The following is a 21,184-nucleotide window of genomic DNA, read 5'->3' as shown; positions in this document are numbered from 1 at the left end:
TGACACATCAATGTGAAAATATTCAAATTTAAAAAAAAAAGTGGAGCTGAGAAAAACAGAAGTGCAGTTAGAAAACAAGATCAATTTTAGGGCATATTTTTACCTTTCAATAAATATGATTCACCTTCCTACTCACTTGCATATGTTTAAATGCTCCCTGACCCCCGCCTTAAGTACCAATCACTGCTTCTGACAGAGATCTGCAAGAGAAGACTGAAAGGGGGAGGGGTTATGTAGTGCATGATAGAGTGGGGTCACATCTGATTGGTTGCTGGTGAGGTACATTTAGAAATGAATAGAGAATCCATAGATTCCAATTGAAGACAATTGCCTTTAAACAGAATAGACATAGCTGGTTTTCCGGTCCTTTAATGAAACCCTGGCGGTTAAGCTCACATGGGCTAGTGTGACTTCTCCTTGGTGTCCTCTTAGGCTTGCCAGTAATATACAGGTTAGCTGTTGAGTGTGCATGTACAAGCACGAAACCAATTCATTTGCCTAACCAGAGACACAGAAGCTTCTCGCCTTCATGACATAAGGAAGCAGTTCAATAAGAATGACAGAGGAAGACGTGCTATAGGCCAAGGAATAGTTTTATGTTCATAATACATAGAAAATGCATGTCATTCTGCTTTCAAAAATAATGTAATTTTATTGTAATTTTGTGCTTTGTGTCACAGTAATGAACTTGTATATGGAGCTGACAATACAGCTACAATAGAAAAAACAAAACGTGTAAAATGGGCTCTCTCTGAGCTAACACTGGACTGGGAAGGGTCAGAAATGATGTGGGACTAAACAGACAGGTCTGCCTTCAGATTTAATGTCTGCAGCCCCCCTATATTCAGGAGCCGTGTCTCCGAGCAGTGCCTTCAATCCTGGCACCTCTTTCTGTATGCAATCAATGGTGGACTTTATAGCACGAGCGACTGGCGCAAGCTACAGTTTGGACTAAAATGGGGACTTAAGTTTAAACCCCTTTAAAATATTATTTAATGGTGGGAGCGATGACAATGCATAATAATGATAATATATAGGATTATGTATGCCCTAATGTAAATTATATGGATGTTATAAGTCAGTAACTGCAATCTTTATACATCGAAATCAAAGAAGACCTCTACTATCTGTAATAATTTACAGTAGGGAGTGCAATATATTTTAGAATATACATGTTTCCCAAATAACAATGAAGTGATGACATCAGAAATGAGCAATTTTCTACATAGATTTATATCACTTAATCTCATTTATCAATGACTTAAAATATAGACTGGGCTTTCATGGAAATATGGCAGCATGCCTTGAGCAACTTAGACATGAATTTTTGCAAGTAAATAGAGCTGTTATGACAACCAAAGAAAGGTAGATCAAGGCAGCACACCTCGCTTTCCAATAATAATATGTTCCTCTTTGCCTGTTGTTTAAAATGTGAAGAATCTTTGCAAGTATTTAGGCTAATTTCTAAAATAATTTTCTTTCCCAATTTGTTGTCTCTTTTCTCTCTGTGTGATATAACAGCTTCAGTTTTGACTTTATAATTACTGTTAGCTGTGAAAAACATGTTATGCTTTATAAATTTTGCTCACTCACTTCTTCGTCTTTCTGTTTTTTTTCTTTTTTTAAGGGAAACATCAATGCACAGTATTCCAAACACGTCATGTCCTTCGCATGTGAACTATTTCTGCTTATGTTTATTGAGCAGTAAACACTCGGATCAGCTGCAAGTAATATCCCTGGCTGCGTGATGAATTGGATGGCTGCAATTTGGATGTAAGCAGAACAAATCATTTCATGTTGTCCGTGCTCCCTTTAACTTGTGTCAAAATGCCAGAAAGACTTGGGGAAACATTCGTGGATGCTTGGACTCCATTAATCATATTATGGATTGCTATTCTTCCTCACGTTTATCTGGCTCCAAGGAATGATTCCTATGTACTTTCGACTGATGCCACCATGGAACTTGATGGAGTCAGCGACGAGCAAAAAGTATTAAACAGATCCAAGAGGGGCTGGGTATGGAATCAAATGTTCGTGTTGGAAGAGTTTTCTGGACCAGAACCAATACTAGTTGGACGGGTATGTTCTGGATTTTCGTTAATTCTTTTTTTACGTTACGTAGTAAACTTGATTAACATTACGTAGTAAACTTGATAAACATTATGCTGAACAATGACTTATTGTGAATAATAATGTATTCTATATATTGTGTAGTTTTTATTCTATATAAAACTTTAATCAATCCTTATTATTTAATAATAGCACGGAAAATACAATTTTCATGATAATCTGTCCACTAGGTGGCCCTGTTTGCTTACTGATAATAACCAATATTTTATTCGACTGCTCTGAGAAAACAGTTTAGCAGATCCCATGCCTATTAATAAATATACATGTGTAAAAAGGTTAGACTCTAGAGACGACAATGTCTTTATGTTTTACTGAATTTGTATAGAATATGACATTAAAAAAATGTTCAATACACCTTCGGAATTCCAGCTGTTTGTCATAAACAAAAACAACCCGATCACTGAACAACTAAATGGAAAGGTTCCATTAACCATGTAATGGGCCGGAACATAGCAGCAATATGAAGAGGTCATTGTTTGACTTATTCTGCCAATACTGTCCTAACAAATCTATTCTGAAATTAATTAGAATTTAATAGTGAAAATGATCATTTAGGAGCCCACACATGATACAATAATAATTGCCCAATTTGGTCAAGGTGGGCAAACATTTCAAATCACACTGTCTGTGATTGTCTTAAGCCCTTTGCATGTGTAGGAATATTTTTTCTTTTTCAATTAATAGGACTTAAACTAATCATGAATTATTTCCTTCTTTATTGTTTAACGAAAGCTTTGAGCCTTAGATCCAGGACGGATTTCAGCACCACGGACAGCAAAGTAGACTGCTCTGTATTCTGTGTCCAATTATGTTTTTTTTGTTTGGCTTTGTTTGGCTTTGCGGCTTTAAAAATAGTTTTTAAAGCCTGATGTATACATTGGTTTCAGGTATTATACCAATAGTGATAATTACCCCCCACCTTTCCCTAAACCCCCCGCTAATCCCCCCCTAACCCACCAAAGAATTAAGCATTCATAAGATCAATGTATGGGGAATATATAGATAGATGAAAAGGGAGTTATGGCTATTTTCTCCAGACTGTCATCGGTTAAACAGTCTCAACTTGGCTGATTGGTAGCTGCAGTGTTCATTTATCTGACAGTGTGTGGAAATTTGTATATTGTGACAGCATGGGACATCTTTATAAGAATTGAAATTATCTGTTCTCATTGTAGTTAAAGGTACGATATTTAAATTGATAACAAGGGAACTAAACCTTGCAGCAACATAAACTCCTGAGATATTAAAAAGTCATTATTGCAATGGACTTTCACAGAAATGGGACAGCTTGCAGTGAGCAACTCATGAATAATTTTCTTATTAACCAGAGTTGCTCTGACATTCAAGGAAATGTAAGGCAATACAGTCCACTGAAACGGGAGTCTAGGTTAATCTTCACATGGCATGGGGAATCTTTAGCAGCATGCAGCTCCAACACTGTTCTGCATTAAAACAACCACATCAATGGTAATGTTGGATCATTATCACCATATCATCATATTATCATGATGAGGACATATGTACTTTAATGAACTACGATTTGTCCTGAGGATTTGTTCAGATCCTGCAAGCTGACAGTATTTCTATGAAACCCAATACAGTGTATACTAATTTTCTCATCTTACCAACCCTTGGCAATATTTTTACTGACAGTTTTATAAAAAGACGGAACACTGAAGAAAGGTGTTTATAGTGTTGCGAGATTATTGTTTTGGTACTTCTGTATGAAGTATATTATTGTGAGGGAGATAGCAACATTTTACTAATGCTTATTTTGGAGATATTTGGAGTGCATCACCCTCCCAAAAAAAGAAAAAAAAAAACCCCCAAAAAACAGTTCCCTTCGGTCTTAACAAAGCCCATGCGACATATCTTAAAGTGAACCTATACTTTGTGAGATCAACTCTTTTGATGTCTGGACCAATATCATCATCATCATCACCATTTATTTATATAGCGCCACTGATTCCGCAGCGCTGTACAGAGAACTCATTCACATCAGTCCCTGCCCCATTGGAGCTTCCAGTCTAAATTCCCTAATATAGACACACACACAGACACAGACTAGGGTCAATTTTGATAGCAGCCAATTAACCTACTAGTATGTTTTTGGAGTGTGGGAGGAAACCGGAGCACCCGGAGGAAACCCACGCAAACACAGGGAGAACATACAAACTCCACACAGATAAGGCCATGGTTGGGAATTGAACTCATGACCCCAGTGCTGTGAGGCAGAAGTGCTAACCACTGAGCCACTGTGCTGCCCAATACCAATATTAAACCTATTCATTTAAAAGCAACTAGAGACATTACACAGTGCCTCGTGCCTCATGTCTCAGTGATGTGATAGGCTGCATTTGGAAGAACATTAGTTCGCCATTGGTTGCTGCCAATTGGCGTCGGTCACAGTCTACTTTAGGTTCTGACCACTGATAAGAGAAATTTTCAAAACTGTTCTGCATAATATTGACTTCATCCCACTTTTTCCTGTGACATGTTGCACGTTTTGCTTTGAGAAGTTGGCCTGGAGTGTCCTTAGACCTACCCTAGCCTCACAACACAGCAGAATGGATTCACTGCCGTTGCCCCTGTTCTAGTCATAGCCGATTCGGTATGTCAAATAAGAATGTAGAAATACAGTGCGGACTGGTAAAATAAAACTTAAAGATTGTAGTTCCAGAACTTGGCACTTCTGTGAAGTGGTTGAGGCAAAAATTTGTATTGTGCAAACTTTTGGCAAAACCATGTTTCACTGAGGAGCGGGGGGGGGGGGGGGGGGGGCACATTTAAAATGTGCAGACAGATTTAGAGTTGGGAGGGGACTTGTACCAGCTCAACTCTAAATTGCAATGTAAAATAAAGCTGTCCAGTATTTGTGTGCTACTTGCAAAAGAAGCCAGTTTTTCCCTGTAATGCAAACAAGTAAATGCATTTGCACCCCTTGCAGGGCCGCCATCAGGGGGGTACGGGGGGGGGGGTACTGTTGTACCGGGCCCGGGCTCACCAGGGGGCCCGGTACAACAGCGCAGCACAGACTTACCTGGGGCCCCGCTGGTCTCCACTACTCTGTCTTCAGCCTGGCTGTCACAGACAGATCACATGATCGCAGGGGTAATGAATCCTCCACCCCTGCGATCGCATCCTGGTGCCTGGCTGTCACGGTGACAGCCAGGCTGAAGACAGAGTAGCGGAGACCAGCGGGGCCCCAGGTAAGTCTGTGTTGCTGTTGCTTTAGGGTGGGGGGCGCTCATAGGGGGGGGGCCCGGGGGACACGGGGGGCCCTTACTGGGCCCCATGTTTGCTGAAGGCGGCCCTGTCCCCTTGCATTGCAAAAATGGTTTGTCCAGGAGCAAATAAGCACTTTTTTATTTCTTTGCTTTGCTTCTAACTTCAAACAAAGAATAGTGTTCCACAGTTACTAGTACTAATGAATGATAAAGATGTCATATTTTAGTTAGTTTATGGCTGAAATAGCCAAGTGCAGTGTACTTGGCTCAAGGATTAATAATTGGTTCTAAAATACCAGGTGCAATAAGAAATGCCTTCACTAGAGTTATCACATCCAGAATTATTCTTAAGCCACAAGCATGCACGTACTGTTAGCAACGTTCAAACTTTATCTATAAGAAATCTGCAGCAAAACCAAATAAGTTTCCTAGTTTAAGAAACAAGACAAAAAAATTCTTTAACAATGTTTTATATGAAAAAATGAATTTTATTGCTTAACTTGTCTAGTGCTGCAATGAATAAAGTACACTTGAGAAATCTTAAAAATATTTTTTAAAGTGGTAAGACAAGAAAAATGTGATCTAAGAATTCAGCTGAGGTTATATCACTTTATATAGAGGTAAAAACACTATTTGACAATGATACATGGCAATATACAGTCTTTGCTGAGATTAATAATATACATATATACATATACTTAGTACATACTTACCAACTCTCCCGTAATGTCTGGGAGACTCCCAAATTCTGGATAGGTCTCCCGGAATCCCGGGAGAGCAGTCAGTTTTCCCGCATCTGAAAACTTCCTAGTGAAGTGGGCAGATTTTGAGCCTTCATGATGTGATTCTCCGGGAATCGCATAATTTGGGGGTGGGGGCAAAATGACATGATTCGCCGAGCCTCGCTCCCTCATGCCCACCTCCCCCCATAGACTCCCAGAGGCCTCTGAAAAGGCTGTCAACTATGACTTAGCTATATACATCCCCCATGCTCTCGTTTAACACTTTGCAGCAGGATACCATATTAGAAGTCAAGGGTTTCTCTAAGTAAGCAGGCAGAGTTTGAATGACAGCTTTGCAGACTTGCTGTGAAAAAAATGCACTGTGTGGATCGGTGGATTCATGCCCAGGGTAACTCAAAGGCATGCAGAGCAAGCTTTATGACCTCTATGAGATCCCATCAGAACACTGTCCAAAAAAGGTGGAAAGAGTTCCACTGTCTGTAATGGAGTTAACACTTTAGGTTCTAATAGAGCTGTAGCGCATTATCAGGGTAACACTGAACAGTATAATTTATCTTAATAAACAAACAACTCTTTAATTCATTCTCAAAAGCTAACAGTAGCAGATATTGCAATTTAATTATCTCTGCTCTTGCGCTATGGAAGCAAAAAAAAAGCAATCTGAAAATGTTATCATAAATATGAAACACTATGAAAATATAGATGCCGGAAATTAGACCTCCAGTGAGAGGTTAGCCTTGTTAGAGAGCGGTTCAGCTGTCTTTAACAGAAACCTCATGCTGTATGGCACTGAAGGAAGCCTTAATTCTAAGAAACTTTAATGATACCATAGACTGAATAAAGCATGAACTGTCTAGGATAAAATTAAAGAAGGCAATGACTCTATACACATAACAAGGCTTAATAATATATCCAATAATAAAACAAGATGTTCAGGATTCTTCGCAAAGGCCCTTGTCCTGCGGACAATACTAGCCATCCAACTTATTGCTCGTTAAACTTGACAATTATACGAGAGCCGTATTTTGTTACAGTCATAGCCGATAAAATTATTAATTACACAGTTTTAGAAGAGAATTTTGTTTACACACCTACATATATTACGTTTTGTTACATTTAGACAGCCTAGGAAAATATAGAGCCCAGCATGTTACTTGGGTATTGTAAATATTTAAAGTGTTTTGTCCCCAATTGTAAAGCGCTACGGAATATGTTGGCGCTATATAAATAAATGATGATGATGATGATGATGGGCCTGATTCATTAAGGATCTTAACTTGAGAATCTTCTTATTTCAGTCTCCTGGACAAAACCATGTTACAATGCAAGGGGTGCAAATTAGTATTCTGTTTTGCACATAAGTTAAATACTGACTGTTTTTTCATGTAACCCACAAATACTTGATAGCTTATTTGCACACTGAAATTCAAAGTTGACATTTGTGTGCTACATGAAAAAACTGGCAGTATTTAACTTATGTGCAAAACAGAATACTAATTTGCACCCCTTGCATTGTAACATGGTTTTGTCCAGGTGACTGAAATAAGAAGTTTCTCAAGTTAAGATCTTTAATGAATCAGGCCTGATGTTTTGATTTTTGTTGGGACAAAGATGTATACAAAAATGCTGGCTCCCATGGTGTAGATACAGAAATACTATAGCCTCTCACCCGACAGGGCAAGAACATTAGCAACAACTGTTTTTAGTAAGAAAACACTCAAAATTACATCCCATTCATATTTTAAAAGTTAAAAGAGCCTATCGACTTAGCAAGCATTACATGGTATGTCTCTTAAATAACTGTTATTATCTCAGATCTAGGGAATATTTCCAATACTGTTATCATGATTTTTTTTTTGCATAAGATCTGGTCTTCAAGTGCAAAGAGTTAAAATCAAATGTACCAAATGTAAATATAATGACATATAAAAAGTAAAAAAAAAATGATCAATCAAATAACCAAGCAGGTAAATGGCTATTGTAAACAAATGAAAGGATTATGAAAACTATTCTAATAGTTGAGTTTCACCTGTGAGTAACATCATAGACTGACTATATCCATGGTTCTGCATTAGTTCATAAGGGTATTGTGCTTTTTCTGCTTTGTTCTGTAGAAATATAATAGCACAATGTATGCAAATGAGTGACCCAATTGGACAGATCTGGTGGCTTGGCAGACTAGGAGCAGTTGAGGTCAAAAGACGTCATAAAAGAAGAAGCTGGCAGATTGATTATGGTGGACCTGTCACATAGTTTGGGAAAAGAATACCAATCCTGCTTTAGTAAAAGCCTGATAGCAATGAACATATTTATTACCACATATACTGTTATTGGGGGGAAAAAAACAGTTCTAAAACTGTGCTCCTCCATCTCTGTGTTACAAGTGCCTTATGCATTATTTACATTAGCTTTTGCTATGGGTAGAAGTTCCTGTGTCTCTCATGTGAGTCATGTGACCATTCAGAACCAATGCAGTGACAGCTGGCATCTGATGATGTCACACACTGGTTCCCTGGAGCACAAGCGACATGCTCCTGCCAGTACATCGGCTGCTCATTTCTTCAGTAATATGGATATTTAAACCTGTCCAGAAGATGGATAGCTTTATGCCATCAAGTTTTCCTCCAAAACTCTAATGGTGCCTGTGAAAGACTCTCTGTAAGGCATTTGTAAAGGGGTTTCCACTTTTGGATTATTCTCCCCTTAATATAATCCCCTTTGTAGAAAACATGGAAGGGGACCAAAAGCCCTGGTCGTACCTGCAGCTAGACACCCAAATTGCACTATAAGTTCATGGAACCAGACAACTCAATCCATACAGTCCCTTCAGCGGAACTCTATTAAAGAGATGGAATGGTTAATAAATTAGGCAAAAATTACCATAAGGCAGGGCAATATGGCTCGTTATAGAGGGGAGAGGCTCTTATTGTCCACAGGGGAGGGCGGGGGGAGTTATATAAATGGAAGGGTTGCCCATAAGTGGAAAAAACATTGACTACATTTTATTTTGCTTTTTGTTGTCACAATATTGTTTACTTCCTTTTAATGTTTGGCTTTCAGATTTCTGAAGCTTCAAGCTCACCATGCTCCAAATTAAGCATATGCCTTGTATTGGGTCTTTTCACGTACAAATATATACTGCTACAGGAAGTTTGACCTAGTTTTTACTTGTTCAGAAATAACATGTGATTGACCCTTAGGCTGGTCGAAACGTCTAGAGACATTTCTTTTTGCTACATCTATTTGGCCAAGAAAATAAAGAAACCTAATTGTTTAAGTAAATATCCTTTCTACGTCAGTATATCAATAAGTACTGTGCAATGTTTCAAATATTTTATAAGTGGTTTCGCTAGTATGTCTAATGACAACACGTAAACATATGTTATACATGATTATATAGTATATACAATATTATGTATTACATCTTTAAAAAATAAACATGTGTAATATTGTATAAAATTGAATGACTCCATTAATTAATTAATCCATGAAAATAGTTTTACCAAAACATTAAACTGATCTTTTTTTTTTTTTAACAATTAGTATTTTAGGGCACAAGCTGTTTAATCCATTTAGTGGTATTTTATAGTTTTTTGTTTTTATTTATTTATTTATACAAACAACTGGAGGAGAGGGGTTCCAACAACACACAGGCACAGAAGTTAGGACCCCCTCAATGTCAATTCTAATACTTTATATAGGGTAGCTCACTGTGAAATTTCTTAACAATCATGTTTCCTTCCCAAAGACTACTTGTCCTGTGGGACAATTGACACAAAGATGACCTTGCTCTTGCACAAACACACAGATTGGGGATTGGCAGTGATATTAGAGTTCCCAGTAGTCCTCTCCTCCTGTGCAACCTTAATTCACATTGTCACTGAGCTGTTCCTGCAATGATTGCAGGATGAAGCACAAGTGATTGGTGTCACAAAGCACTTCCTCTTTCAATCAATGTTTCAGGAGCGATGACCAACAGATGAACTGTAGGGGTAGCAGGAGCAGACTGGGGGGCCAGGAGGTGAGGACCCTGTATGTGCCTCTCCTAGATGAGTGTCAGCTGAGATTTTGGAATGGTCCAAAACCCATATTGAACTATTAACATCATGCTGTCCTTTGGCTTTGCTATTGACGGACTTCCAGTTGGACAATCCACATTTTGCCTCTGGGATTACCAAGTAGACATACCCTGCCACAAATTTCTGGTTTTAGACATGTTATCCCTACTTTACATTTATACCTATATACATGACACTTTGAATAATATAGAGAATAAGGCTATTATTTAATTTGTACTCATCATTGAGATGATAAAACAAACAGCTGACATATTCCACAGTTTGGAATGTTGGCAAATGAGATAATTTACAATGGTTTTCAAGAACCTATTTCTCACCCCTTGTCTTTAAAAGGCTGCATAATTGTAACAAGCCTCCGTGTACATAAAACTAATTGAACACAAATTCTTCCAGCATTTAAAAAAAATATGATGATCCCTTCAAGGTCATGCTAATAGGAAGATTGTATTCTATACTCCGCTTGGAGCTAAAATAGATGATCAAACAACTTATCTTAATAAATGTTTCTTCTAAAACACATGGCCTTCTTCTAATGACCTTGTGTAATCATCACCTTTTGTTCTTACCTAGCTTAATTACTTCATTTGTTTTCCTGTTTTGATTAGGTCCTATCCTGTATATACCCATTACTGATAATGCCACTGTAAAATGTACACTTGTAATGTTTAGCTAATTATAGGACAGTTCAGTGTAGCTTTATCCCAGAGATAAAAAAAAAGCTTAAGTCAGTGGTTCCCAAACTGTGTGCCGTGGCTCCCTGGCGATCTTACAGGGGTGCCACGGGCAAGGCTGGTGGTAAGCAAGGCGGGGGACTACTTAGTAATTTTTTTGGCTATGGGGTGCCCTGAAAAAATTATGGAGACCCTAAGGGTGCCTCGAACTAAGAAAGTTTGCGATCCACTGGCTTAAGTGCTTGTTTGCCGAACTTCTATGGCATTAGGCTAGGAGGGTATTTGTCTTTGCTGGGAGATTTTTATTTAGACAAGTGAGATCCAGTATTGAGTGTCATTACCATGGGTGTCATTAGCCCAATAATCCATTGTATAGGAGATTTCACAACCAGACATCTCTAGAGGCAATTACAATAACCAAGATTAGACGGACACAGCTGCAAAACATCATGGCTAACTATCACCATATTCCTTCCCCTAATGTTACGCGATTGCAAACACTAGGTGGTGCTATGGCACCATCTCAATGGACTTGCCCCATGGGTCAGAAGTTGCCATCTCCACCAATGCTGGTCTGAATCATGTATTTTATTTGTATCTATGCAATAAACTAATCCACTCCATTTATATCATATGGCGCCACTCAATCTGAAAGCGCTCCACAGCACAATATGTATCCGGTAAGGAGCAAGGCAGGTGTACAGAGGTATGTGTGACACAACAATATTGCAGCAGTCTTGCATCGCGACTCAATGTGCCGCTATTCAAATTTAGAAAGTTAGATCGGTCTAGACCAGGGGTAGGCAACCTGCGGCTCTCCAGGTGTCGTGAAACTACAAGTCCCAACGTGCTTTGCCAGTAGATATCCAGCAGATAGGTGGCAAGGCATGCTGGGATTTGTAGTTTAACAACACCTGGAGAGCCGTAGGTTGCCTACCCCTGGTCTAGACCATCCTACTTCAGTGTTGGCAATGCATGGACATACTGGAGATGGCTGAAGTGAAATACTCGGAAATGTCTTTAACATTCTAATGCTAGCATTAGCTGCAGGTTGTTTTAACTGCTGTGTGTAACCAGTTTTAAAGAATGTGTGTAACCTTTATTAAATATGATTGATATCGGTGCTCTCGTCCTAGTTACCAGCACCTCAATACACCAATAGTTCTAAAAGTCCTTCAGTAGGATGAACAGTCCGTCCTTAAGACATTAAAGCCCCCGCTTCCTTCTTAACTATCCCTCCTTTGGGTCCAATGTATAGCTATATATGAAAAATCTCACAGTGACCTCTATGAGTAGCATTTATAATAGCACTGCAACCACCGTTTAATATTAACCTGTGTCATATTGATCTGTAATGCTTGTAGCTGTATATAGTGATCGATCATTTAAACAAAAATCTGCCAATCATTTTATATCAACTTTTCACTGTCCTTGTTTGGTCAAGTGACATTCTGAGATATGATCTATACAACTTATTGTGTTTTGTTTCTGGACAAAATAAGTGACACTAAATCTGAGCTACTCTATGACAATTCGGTCCCTAGTCAATCTGCTTATTTGTCTCAAAGGACTCGTCTTCAAAGCTCACTGTATAACTATTACTGTAAATCGAAGTAAGATCAAATGGTAGAACAGGATGTGATTAGCAACTTGGAACCTGGCCTAAGAAATTATCAGCAGGAACTCTGGGTAATTAGATTTTAGGGGTCATATAAAGGTTCCTGTGCTAAAGACATCGAACATCCATGGGTCACTCACTCAGAAAAGTATGATGACTTTAGATTGAATCAAAGAAGACGCACAGCAATGCAAATCACCATGTTTTATAGAAGTCATCTGAATACTGATGGAATAACAATGTAGGACTTTAGTTTTTGGAAAGTGGGGACCTATTGAAGAAATGGATGATATCACAAAAATCCAGTGTATATTGTAGCCTATTACAATTGTGTGTACATTATAGATATGTAGTAGCGGACAACAATCCCCATTTGCAGTGGTCAAAAGGGGCGGGGCATCATTGGAAACAGATGTGCAAGAGAGGATTCACTTGTGTTTTAGGTGCATAGGGGGGTGCATAGGCAAACCAAGGGGGGGGGGTTCTTAGTGCCTGAAAACCCCCTCCAAGCCTGAGACACTGTATAATTGAGGTGGCTGGACCTTGCCCCTGCTTTACACGGCTCTGCTTGAAAAGAGAGAGGTCCATGCACCTAATGGTAGTGCACACAGCATTGCCCATGTATATTATGGGGAGAGTTGGAGAGCAGCCAAGCACTGTCTAATATTATAGCCACGCCCCCATGCATGCTGGTCACGACCATTGGCGGCGTGGTGTGGAAACCCCCCTCTGCAAATCGTGCGTTTGCACCTGAGGTGGGCTATTTGCTTGAAACACTGGGATGTATGCCTACAGACAATTGGATTATGCATTTGCAAAACGTGTTTGCCATTGGCAAAATAAGCCTACACAGTGAGATTTAAAAAATACCTAAGTCCATTACATCCAACTTTCTCTAATTGCTATATATCCTGAGGTAAAGTGACAGAAAGCTCTACTGAGGCAGCAGATAATTAACTTTACAAGGGATAATCCTTCGTTGCCTTCTTCCTGCCATTGTGCCTCGTGCCTCAGTGACTAGTTCAGCCCACAAAATGTCTTCCTCCATTGTGTGCCATGCGCCTCAATCTGTGTCTCTCACCGAAGTGATGGCTCTAGCTCCTGGTACTCGATAAACAAGATCGATAACCAATGCTACTTAGGATAGAAAACTAAGGTAAAATAATTCATAACTCAACTCTGTATCTGTGCTGGAGGCATTGACAAACAGTATATTTTATTGACATCTGGCTATACCAGTACTCTGATGTGTCAAGCATAACTATTATTTACATTTTTCTACCTTTTACATGGTTGTTAAACATCTCTTATTTCCAGGAACAGTCCCAGTTTTTAAACATGTGTCCCTGATTTTTTTTTATGTTCCTCTAGGGAATGTTCTAATTTTTCAATATTAACCAATTGTACAGAACAATTTCCAATGTTCTGTATACTGGATGTAATTGTCAAATGTACGAGTTCAGTGTCCCTGGGAATTATGATTTTATTGCAAGTTAATCTTATCTTAACTTGCATGTAGTTTACTTGAAGACCTGTCATATAAACTTTAATAGAGGTCAACTAGTATTAAAATCAGGTATTGTTAGTTGCATTGGATATAATACAGCAGCTGCATTGGATATATATAATAAGGAAATTCTGCACAGATACAGTATTATAACTGAATATATGTGGATTTGATAGCACTGATTTTCGCTGAGGAGTCTCTATTTTTGCCTGTAGGGCGTGAAGATTTCAACATTTTAGCTGGATATGTTATATTTACTCTGTTTAGCATTTTACCCAAAGAAAGACAGACATGTCAAGAGAAATTAAGTACTTTTGGAAACTTTATGTGACCTACAAAATTATGATTTTTGTCAATTTCACAAGCTGTGATAGTGACAGTCCTTAAATGCACACTTCCCAAAGCAGTAACAATGTGAAAGTGGCAAGACTTCAACTTCTGTACTTGTTACCGCGAAAGGTCTTGTATTCCAAGTAAGTCCACGTTCTGTGGGGCAAAGGTAAAAACTAGCAAAGTTTGCACACGGAATGCATAGAAATGAATATTTAAAATGAACAAGTGAGCACAAATTAATGTCACTTAATTTTCTTGTTCTGTGCTGCATACAAACTAACTTGGGGCTTATAACAACATCTGCGTTTTAAGTGCATTTTACAGGTCTCTAATTCATGTAAACAAACGGGTCTGACGCTGTAACCATTGTTTCAAATATTACCATACTCATTGGCATTTTGGTCAATTTGCGGTAATATTTTTGGCACTCCACTTATTGTATCTTTTGCTTCAGAAAGCCTACAACATATTATTATCATATATTTATATAGCGCCACTAATTCCGCAGCGCTGTACAGAGAACTCACATCAGTCCCTGCCCCATTGGGGCTTACAGTCTAAATTCGTTAACATACAACCACAGACAGAGAACATACTTCCAAACATGCAAGTCTCCGTCAGCGGGACAGAGGGCGTGGCCATGTTTCTATGGGGGAGTGGTCAATTCACGCTGTAAAGCGCAAGGCTGCCCACTAGCTATCTCCCTGCCCCCAATATTCCCACCCTTGGGGACAAACATATCCCTAGGCAGGATAGCGGGACAGACCCCTAACGTTGGAACTGTCCGCCTGAAAGTCGGGACAGTTAAGAGGTATGACTACAAGGACCTCTAAAATGCTTTTACTAGCATTATAAACAATAGTAAAACATCAGTGTGTGTGTAGTCTTTTTTGTTTTTAATCATGTGGGGTTTTTTTTATTGGAAGATTTTTATAACACAAACAAAATCTAAAACAAACAAATAAAAAAAACCTGACATATGTTATGCTAACAAGCATTTTGCTAACCTAATCAATGAATTGACATATTAATTATCCAGGTTAAATATATAGTAACAAGTTAGGAAAATGAAAGGGCTGACGTAATAGCAGTTGTTCCAATACAGAGATTTGGAACATATATGGCTGTGTCATTGGATAATGTGTGAGTGTGTAGTCTTAGTTTCAGAATTACACTGATGCAGAGATTACAACAGAGCCAAAGTCACAAGATGACCCAGCAAAGAGTCACATGGTCTCTGGCGGATAGTGGCAGAAAGGGGGGGTCCAGTGTTGGGGTACGGTTATTTGGTTCCTTGCTCACTGAAAGCGGGCTTCAAACCGAACACTTTTACATTTTACAGGCGACTACCACGGCCTCTAAGAATCTCATGCAGAAAAAACAGGCACAGCCAACCGTGAGTGCATGTACCGGCAGTCAGTCAACTAAAATATTCACATTATTGCCCATCAGTAAAAAAAAAAAAAATATCAGAAAAAATATGACAACCTGTGACAGAACATTTCACCTAGCAGTCATCACACCAATGGGGTTTAAATAGGATTATGCACCCAACCCCCCCCCCCCCCAGATTTCTACTCCCTCTCCCCTTTTCCTCTCAATGCTACTAATTACAATTTTTTATACTTTTTTTTAAATTATATAACAACGTGCTGTTTGTCAATACATTTTGATAAGATCGTCAGTGGAGATTATTATCAAGGATTGGTAGCACTGATCGTGAAAAATATGAAGCTAGTCTGTCCATCTGGGAAGCATTAGCTAAGCTGTAAGCTGTTCACACTGAATATCATTCTATAGAAAAGAGGGGAAACATTTTGGAGTCTTATGTCATTTTTCTAAGGTCTACTGTGATTTTTTTAAAAAAAACAGTGTAATGTAAAATAATGTATAGTGAGAATGCATACAGGTTAAATGGTGTCGTTGGTGTATATGGATTTTTAGTTATGTTGTAGATTACATATTGTATAGGGTTTTTGTTGCTATAGTCCACGTTTTAGTCATACTTGCCAACTCTCCCGCAATATCCGGGAGACTCCCGCATTTCGCGAGAGTCTCCCGGACTCCCGGGAGAGTGTGGCAATCTCCCTGATCTGCCCACTTCCTAGTGAAGTGGGCAGAATTTTGTTCAAACGCCGCGATTCACCGGGAATCGCGGAGTTTGGCCCCGCCCCCTGCTGTAAAATGGCACAATTTGTGTCATTACATCACGGGGCGGGGCTAAATGATGTGATTTCTGTAGCCCCGCCCCCTACACGCCCACCTCCCTCCCGCAGCTCCCGGAAGCCATCTGAAAAAAGTTGGCAAGTATGGTTTTAGTTATTAATTTTTTTTCACTTTGTCTACTCCGTCTCCGGCTGATATCTAATTTTCATGTACATGTATACATCATGTCCTTAGCCACAGTGCATTGAATACAGTGCAGGAGATGATGTACAATAGTTTATTTTGACTTTTTAAGAGTCTTCTATACTGGAGTTTCTCAGCCCTCTCCATCAGGCCGCGTTTCGAGAATATATTTGTGATAACAGATGGGAACATATCTGGCTAAGTCAATTAGATTAATTCACCTGCGTATGATTAAGGAAATCCTTAAAACATGGCCTATTGGGGGTACTTTAGCAGAGAGTTGAGAAACTGTTATAGACAGATTGTTGTGTGATGCTATAAAGACAGAGGGTGATTACAGTAAGAGATTATTACATAAATACTTATGTGTAGCTCAATTATGTTTTACAGCTGAGATTAAAAACTTGTTGTCATGGTGTTAAAGCTGCCAAAACATTGCATTTTAATACTATTTCATGGCCATAAAGCATGTACTTTGGATTTTGATACAAGGTTTTGGTATTCCAGCAATGGAGAAGACAGAGAAGGGACTGGTAAGTAATGGGGTCGAGGTTTGAGGTCTGCTTTGTATACTAGCCACCAGCAATTGGGGTCTGTATTGTTTACTAGCTGAGTCTGATTTGTGCCCTAGCCAGAGTATTAGATTTGCATACTAGCTAGAAAGCATGTGGGGTCTGCTTTACTTACTAGCCACCAACAAATCTTTATTGTGGTCTGCATTGTTTACCAACTAACAGGATTTCATAGTCTGCTTTGTGCCTAGCCACAAGCCTCGCTTTGTGTACTCGCTACAAGGCATGTCAGGCAGTTTGGTATACTAGTCACCAATAAATCTGTTTTGTATACTAGCCACCAGAATGTATAAGCCATACCCATAGTTAATATGCAACACCCAATTTTTTGCAGTGTGCTACACCTTCCCGTAGCAATTTTCTCCCTCCTGTTCGAGTCAGTATGTGTGTAGGTCTGTTATCTATCTTTGCATTTCAGTCATTAATCCAGTTTAGATGGCCTTATTCCAGCTTGACTAACGGTTTACTTTAGTAGCTGCCACCGATGTCTCGGGAACAGAACAATTCCTTTTATCGCCATACAAAAAATAAAGTATTTAAAAACCTCACTGTAAGCAAATAGCCAAATCTGCTAAGCTTCTGGGTATCCCTTAACTGTCCAGAATTATACCATAAAAATACTCCTTATGTTCCTTTAAGCTATCAGCAATCTGTTACCTCCGACTGGCAAATTGAAATGTTACAGGGAGACCATTTACGTCTAGCAAAAGCAGGACGTGCGAGGGTGGCTTAGCTGTTTTTAAAACATGCCCCAATCTACTTTTAAACACTGCCATTCTGCTGACTGCTGACAATAGCTCTACCGCAGTCTGGCTCGCTGTGACTGACAATCTTATTCAGCTGTGGAATGATATGTCTTATGACACAGCAGAGTGTCCCCATGGACTTGATTAGTTAGAAGGAACTTTTACTTGATATATGCTACTGTATGTTCTTTAGCTCCTCTGCATGCATTACAACTTCATGGCAGATGTGCTTGGAAATCTGTGGTGAATCAAATGTCACTGTTCTCTTGCAGTAGACAATAACAGAATTCAAAATGAAGCTGACAATAAAGTAGGAAAATGGGAGGCTGTTTTTTGCAGTTTAATGAAAAAATATGTCTGTCTCAGTTTCTCTTTCCCTGCGTAGCCTGAAAGTTTATACTGAACGCTACAAATAGTAAACATTATTGGAGCCGCAGGAATCCGATGCTTGGTACTGTGGCGGCAAATCGTCTTTAAGCTTTGCTTCTTCCGTGTAAAAGAAGAGAGCGTGGATGTAGTAAAGATGACCCTTGTACGATAGGAAACGCTTACTACCCTTGTAGCCCCCCAACCATTATATGTAAAAGGGAATTGTGCTACAGTTTGGTTTCAAAGCACCATAAAAGCACAATAAAATAAAATAAAACCCAACTGTAAAAACATTTTAAAAAAAAGCCACCCTTTCAGTCTCTACATTGGCTGCCTGTATTTCAACGAATCCAATATAAAATTCTTCTACTAACATATAAGGCCGTCAATAAAATTGCACCGACCTACATTTCCTCACTTGTCTCAAAATATCTCCGAAATTGACACCTCCGTTCTGCACAAGATCTACGTCTCTCCTCCACTCTCATCACATCCTCCTATTCTCTGAATTTTTTCCGGGCTGCACCCACTTTGTGGAATTCCCTCCCTCGCACAATAAGACTTTCCTCTAGTCTTCAAACCTTCAAGCGTTCACTGAAAACCTACCTCTTCAGACAAGGTTATGATATTCCTCAACCACCATCTTAATCTCCCTAGATTACACTATTACCATCCTCTACACAACTAACGCAAGACAACAACCCTCTGACCAACATTGCAACACACACAGCCCACTCAGTACTTTTACCTTTGCAGTCTGGCTGGTCCATTGTGCAATATGATGTAGCACATGCCCTTGTGTTTCAAACTCCCATTGTCCCATAGATTGTAAGCTTGCGAGCAGGGTTCTCTTACCTCTCTGTCTGTATGTATTACCCAGTATTGTCTTATTAATGTTTGTTCCCAATTGTAAAGCGCTACGGAATTTGCTGGCTCTTTATAAATAAATGTTGATGATGATACAAAATGTTTATGGCATAAAACAACATATGCTATGAACATTGCCTGGAACAGGACACAAAGCTGTTTTCTGGATATCATTTTAGCCGATGCAGGGAGCTGTGCCATTAACCCAGGGCAAGAAAAAATCATAACTCTGTAGGACGAAAAAAAATATATATACACATTCCTGAATACTATAGTTGGAAGACAGAACGATGACGCCCTATATTTAGTAAAAAAATTTACTGGAGGGTGCATGGAAGATGACAAAAGTCAACTGAAGGTGGGATTGCTCTTTCAGTATGATATTCTTAATAATATAATGAAAGGAAAGGTGGGACTGTGACAGAATAATAATGTTGAAACATTATTAGTACTGAGCATATTCATTTGTAAAGAGAATTATGGCGACCACCTAAACTGAGCAGGAAATCCATGTTTTTTTGATAGTCTTCCTTAAAAGGCCACTAATCCTAAGATTGTCTCATTCCCACGTGTGGCCGGAACAGTTCACCGCACAATTTGGGAGAGAGCCTGCTCCGGTCAGACACAGTAAAGTTCCAACATTTTTATTTCATGTTTTTTTTTTCTCTACCACAGTTCTGCTAATATTACTAATATTCTAGCTATATAATGCAAATTACATTTTTTTTCGGTTGTATGGTCATTTAAGAGTAAAGCTTCGCACAGTATTATTTTATAATATTCAAACGAGGCTGTGGAACTGCCACTTCTTGGCACAGAACCCGGAGCAGATGCAGTAGTGCCTATAAAGACGGGGGACATATGTATGAGACATCGCTAAGTTGAAAGACACCTTATGGCGCTGATTGGTTTAACATTGCTGTCGCTTTCCTGGACTAATCCAGATATTTGATAAGTGCAACTGTTCCACCTGTTAATAGTCATCTGGAAACTACATTTTGATGGTTCATGTAAGACTTTCTCCGGGTCTGTTTATCAAGCTTAGGGGCTTTTGTAAAAGTCCTTGTTGAATTGGTAATGAACAAAAACCAGACACTGTTCAGAATGTAACGTGTAATGATGTATTTTTTGTTGTTGTTAGTTTGAAACAAACTCCAAGTGCTACTCATAAAATGACCCATCTGGGCACTACAGAATAGACTAAGAAAGGGTTTGCTTCCAAAGCGTAAGGTAAAGTAAAACTATATGTTCAGAAACAAAAATCAAAATAAGTTCAAACTCATCTTACCACTCTTTTTTCGTTTACTTGTTAATACCTCTTTATCTGTTTTTCGTCTTCTACTTTTCCTTTGATGCCTACAGCTATTGTTACTATTATTATTATTATTATTATTATTATTGTTATTATTATCCTTTATTTGGTAGGCGCCACAAGAGTTCCGCAGCGCTGTACACTGTACAAACAGTAGACTATACAGGGTAAAACAATACTGAACAATAAACAAAAAAATACCAAAACTTCAGAAGCTCCAGGCAGGCTAAATTAGTAAATACGGAGCAGAAGAACAGGTATGGACACAGGAGGGAAGAGGGTCCTGCTCAAACGAGCTTACATCCCAAGGGAGGGTAAACGAAACTCAGGCACAATGGGAGCCAGTTGACGTATATGAGAGAGAAAATGGACCTGGAGGAGAGAGGGGAGAACGGGTTAGGTGGAAGGTTGGTACATTATATATGTTTTTCAAAACCAACAGTCACATAGGCAATTGTTGAACTCATTTTGAAAATAAATATATATTGTCCATCCATTGCGATATAAAGAGATTTACTAGTTACAATTCCACTGACAGAGTTATAAAGTTCTCAGCATATAGACTGCATACAACCTGGTCTTTCCTGATTTCTAGGAGAGAGAGAGCTCTTGAATTAATGTAGGCTAATTTATAAACTTTTACAATGGTGGGTGTGTTTAC

General features: G+C 39.0%; 1 protein-coding gene across 1 annotated transcript in view; it reads left to right on the top strand.

The window, feature by feature from the left end:
- Window positions 1-21,184, top strand: part of CDH8 (cadherin 8) — a 288,359-nt gene that overhangs the window by 9,354 nt on the left and 257,821 nt on the right. The window contains exon 2 of the mRNA XM_075189000.1: window positions 1,628-2,079. Coding sequence (XP_075045101.1) covers window positions 1,795-2,079 — 285 coding nt within the window. The 5' untranslated portion in view covers window positions 1,628-1,794. The remainder of the gene's footprint in view (window positions 1-1,627; window positions 2,080-21,184) is intronic.

This window comes from Mixophyes fleayi, chromosome 10, assembly GCF_038048845.1.
Source record: "Mixophyes fleayi isolate aMixFle1 chromosome 10, aMixFle1.hap1, whole genome shotgun sequence".
Lineage (NCBI taxonomy): Eukaryota > Metazoa > Chordata > Amphibia > Anura > Limnodynastidae > Mixophyes > Mixophyes fleayi.
This window is presented reverse-complemented; position numbering and strand designations above follow the sequence as displayed.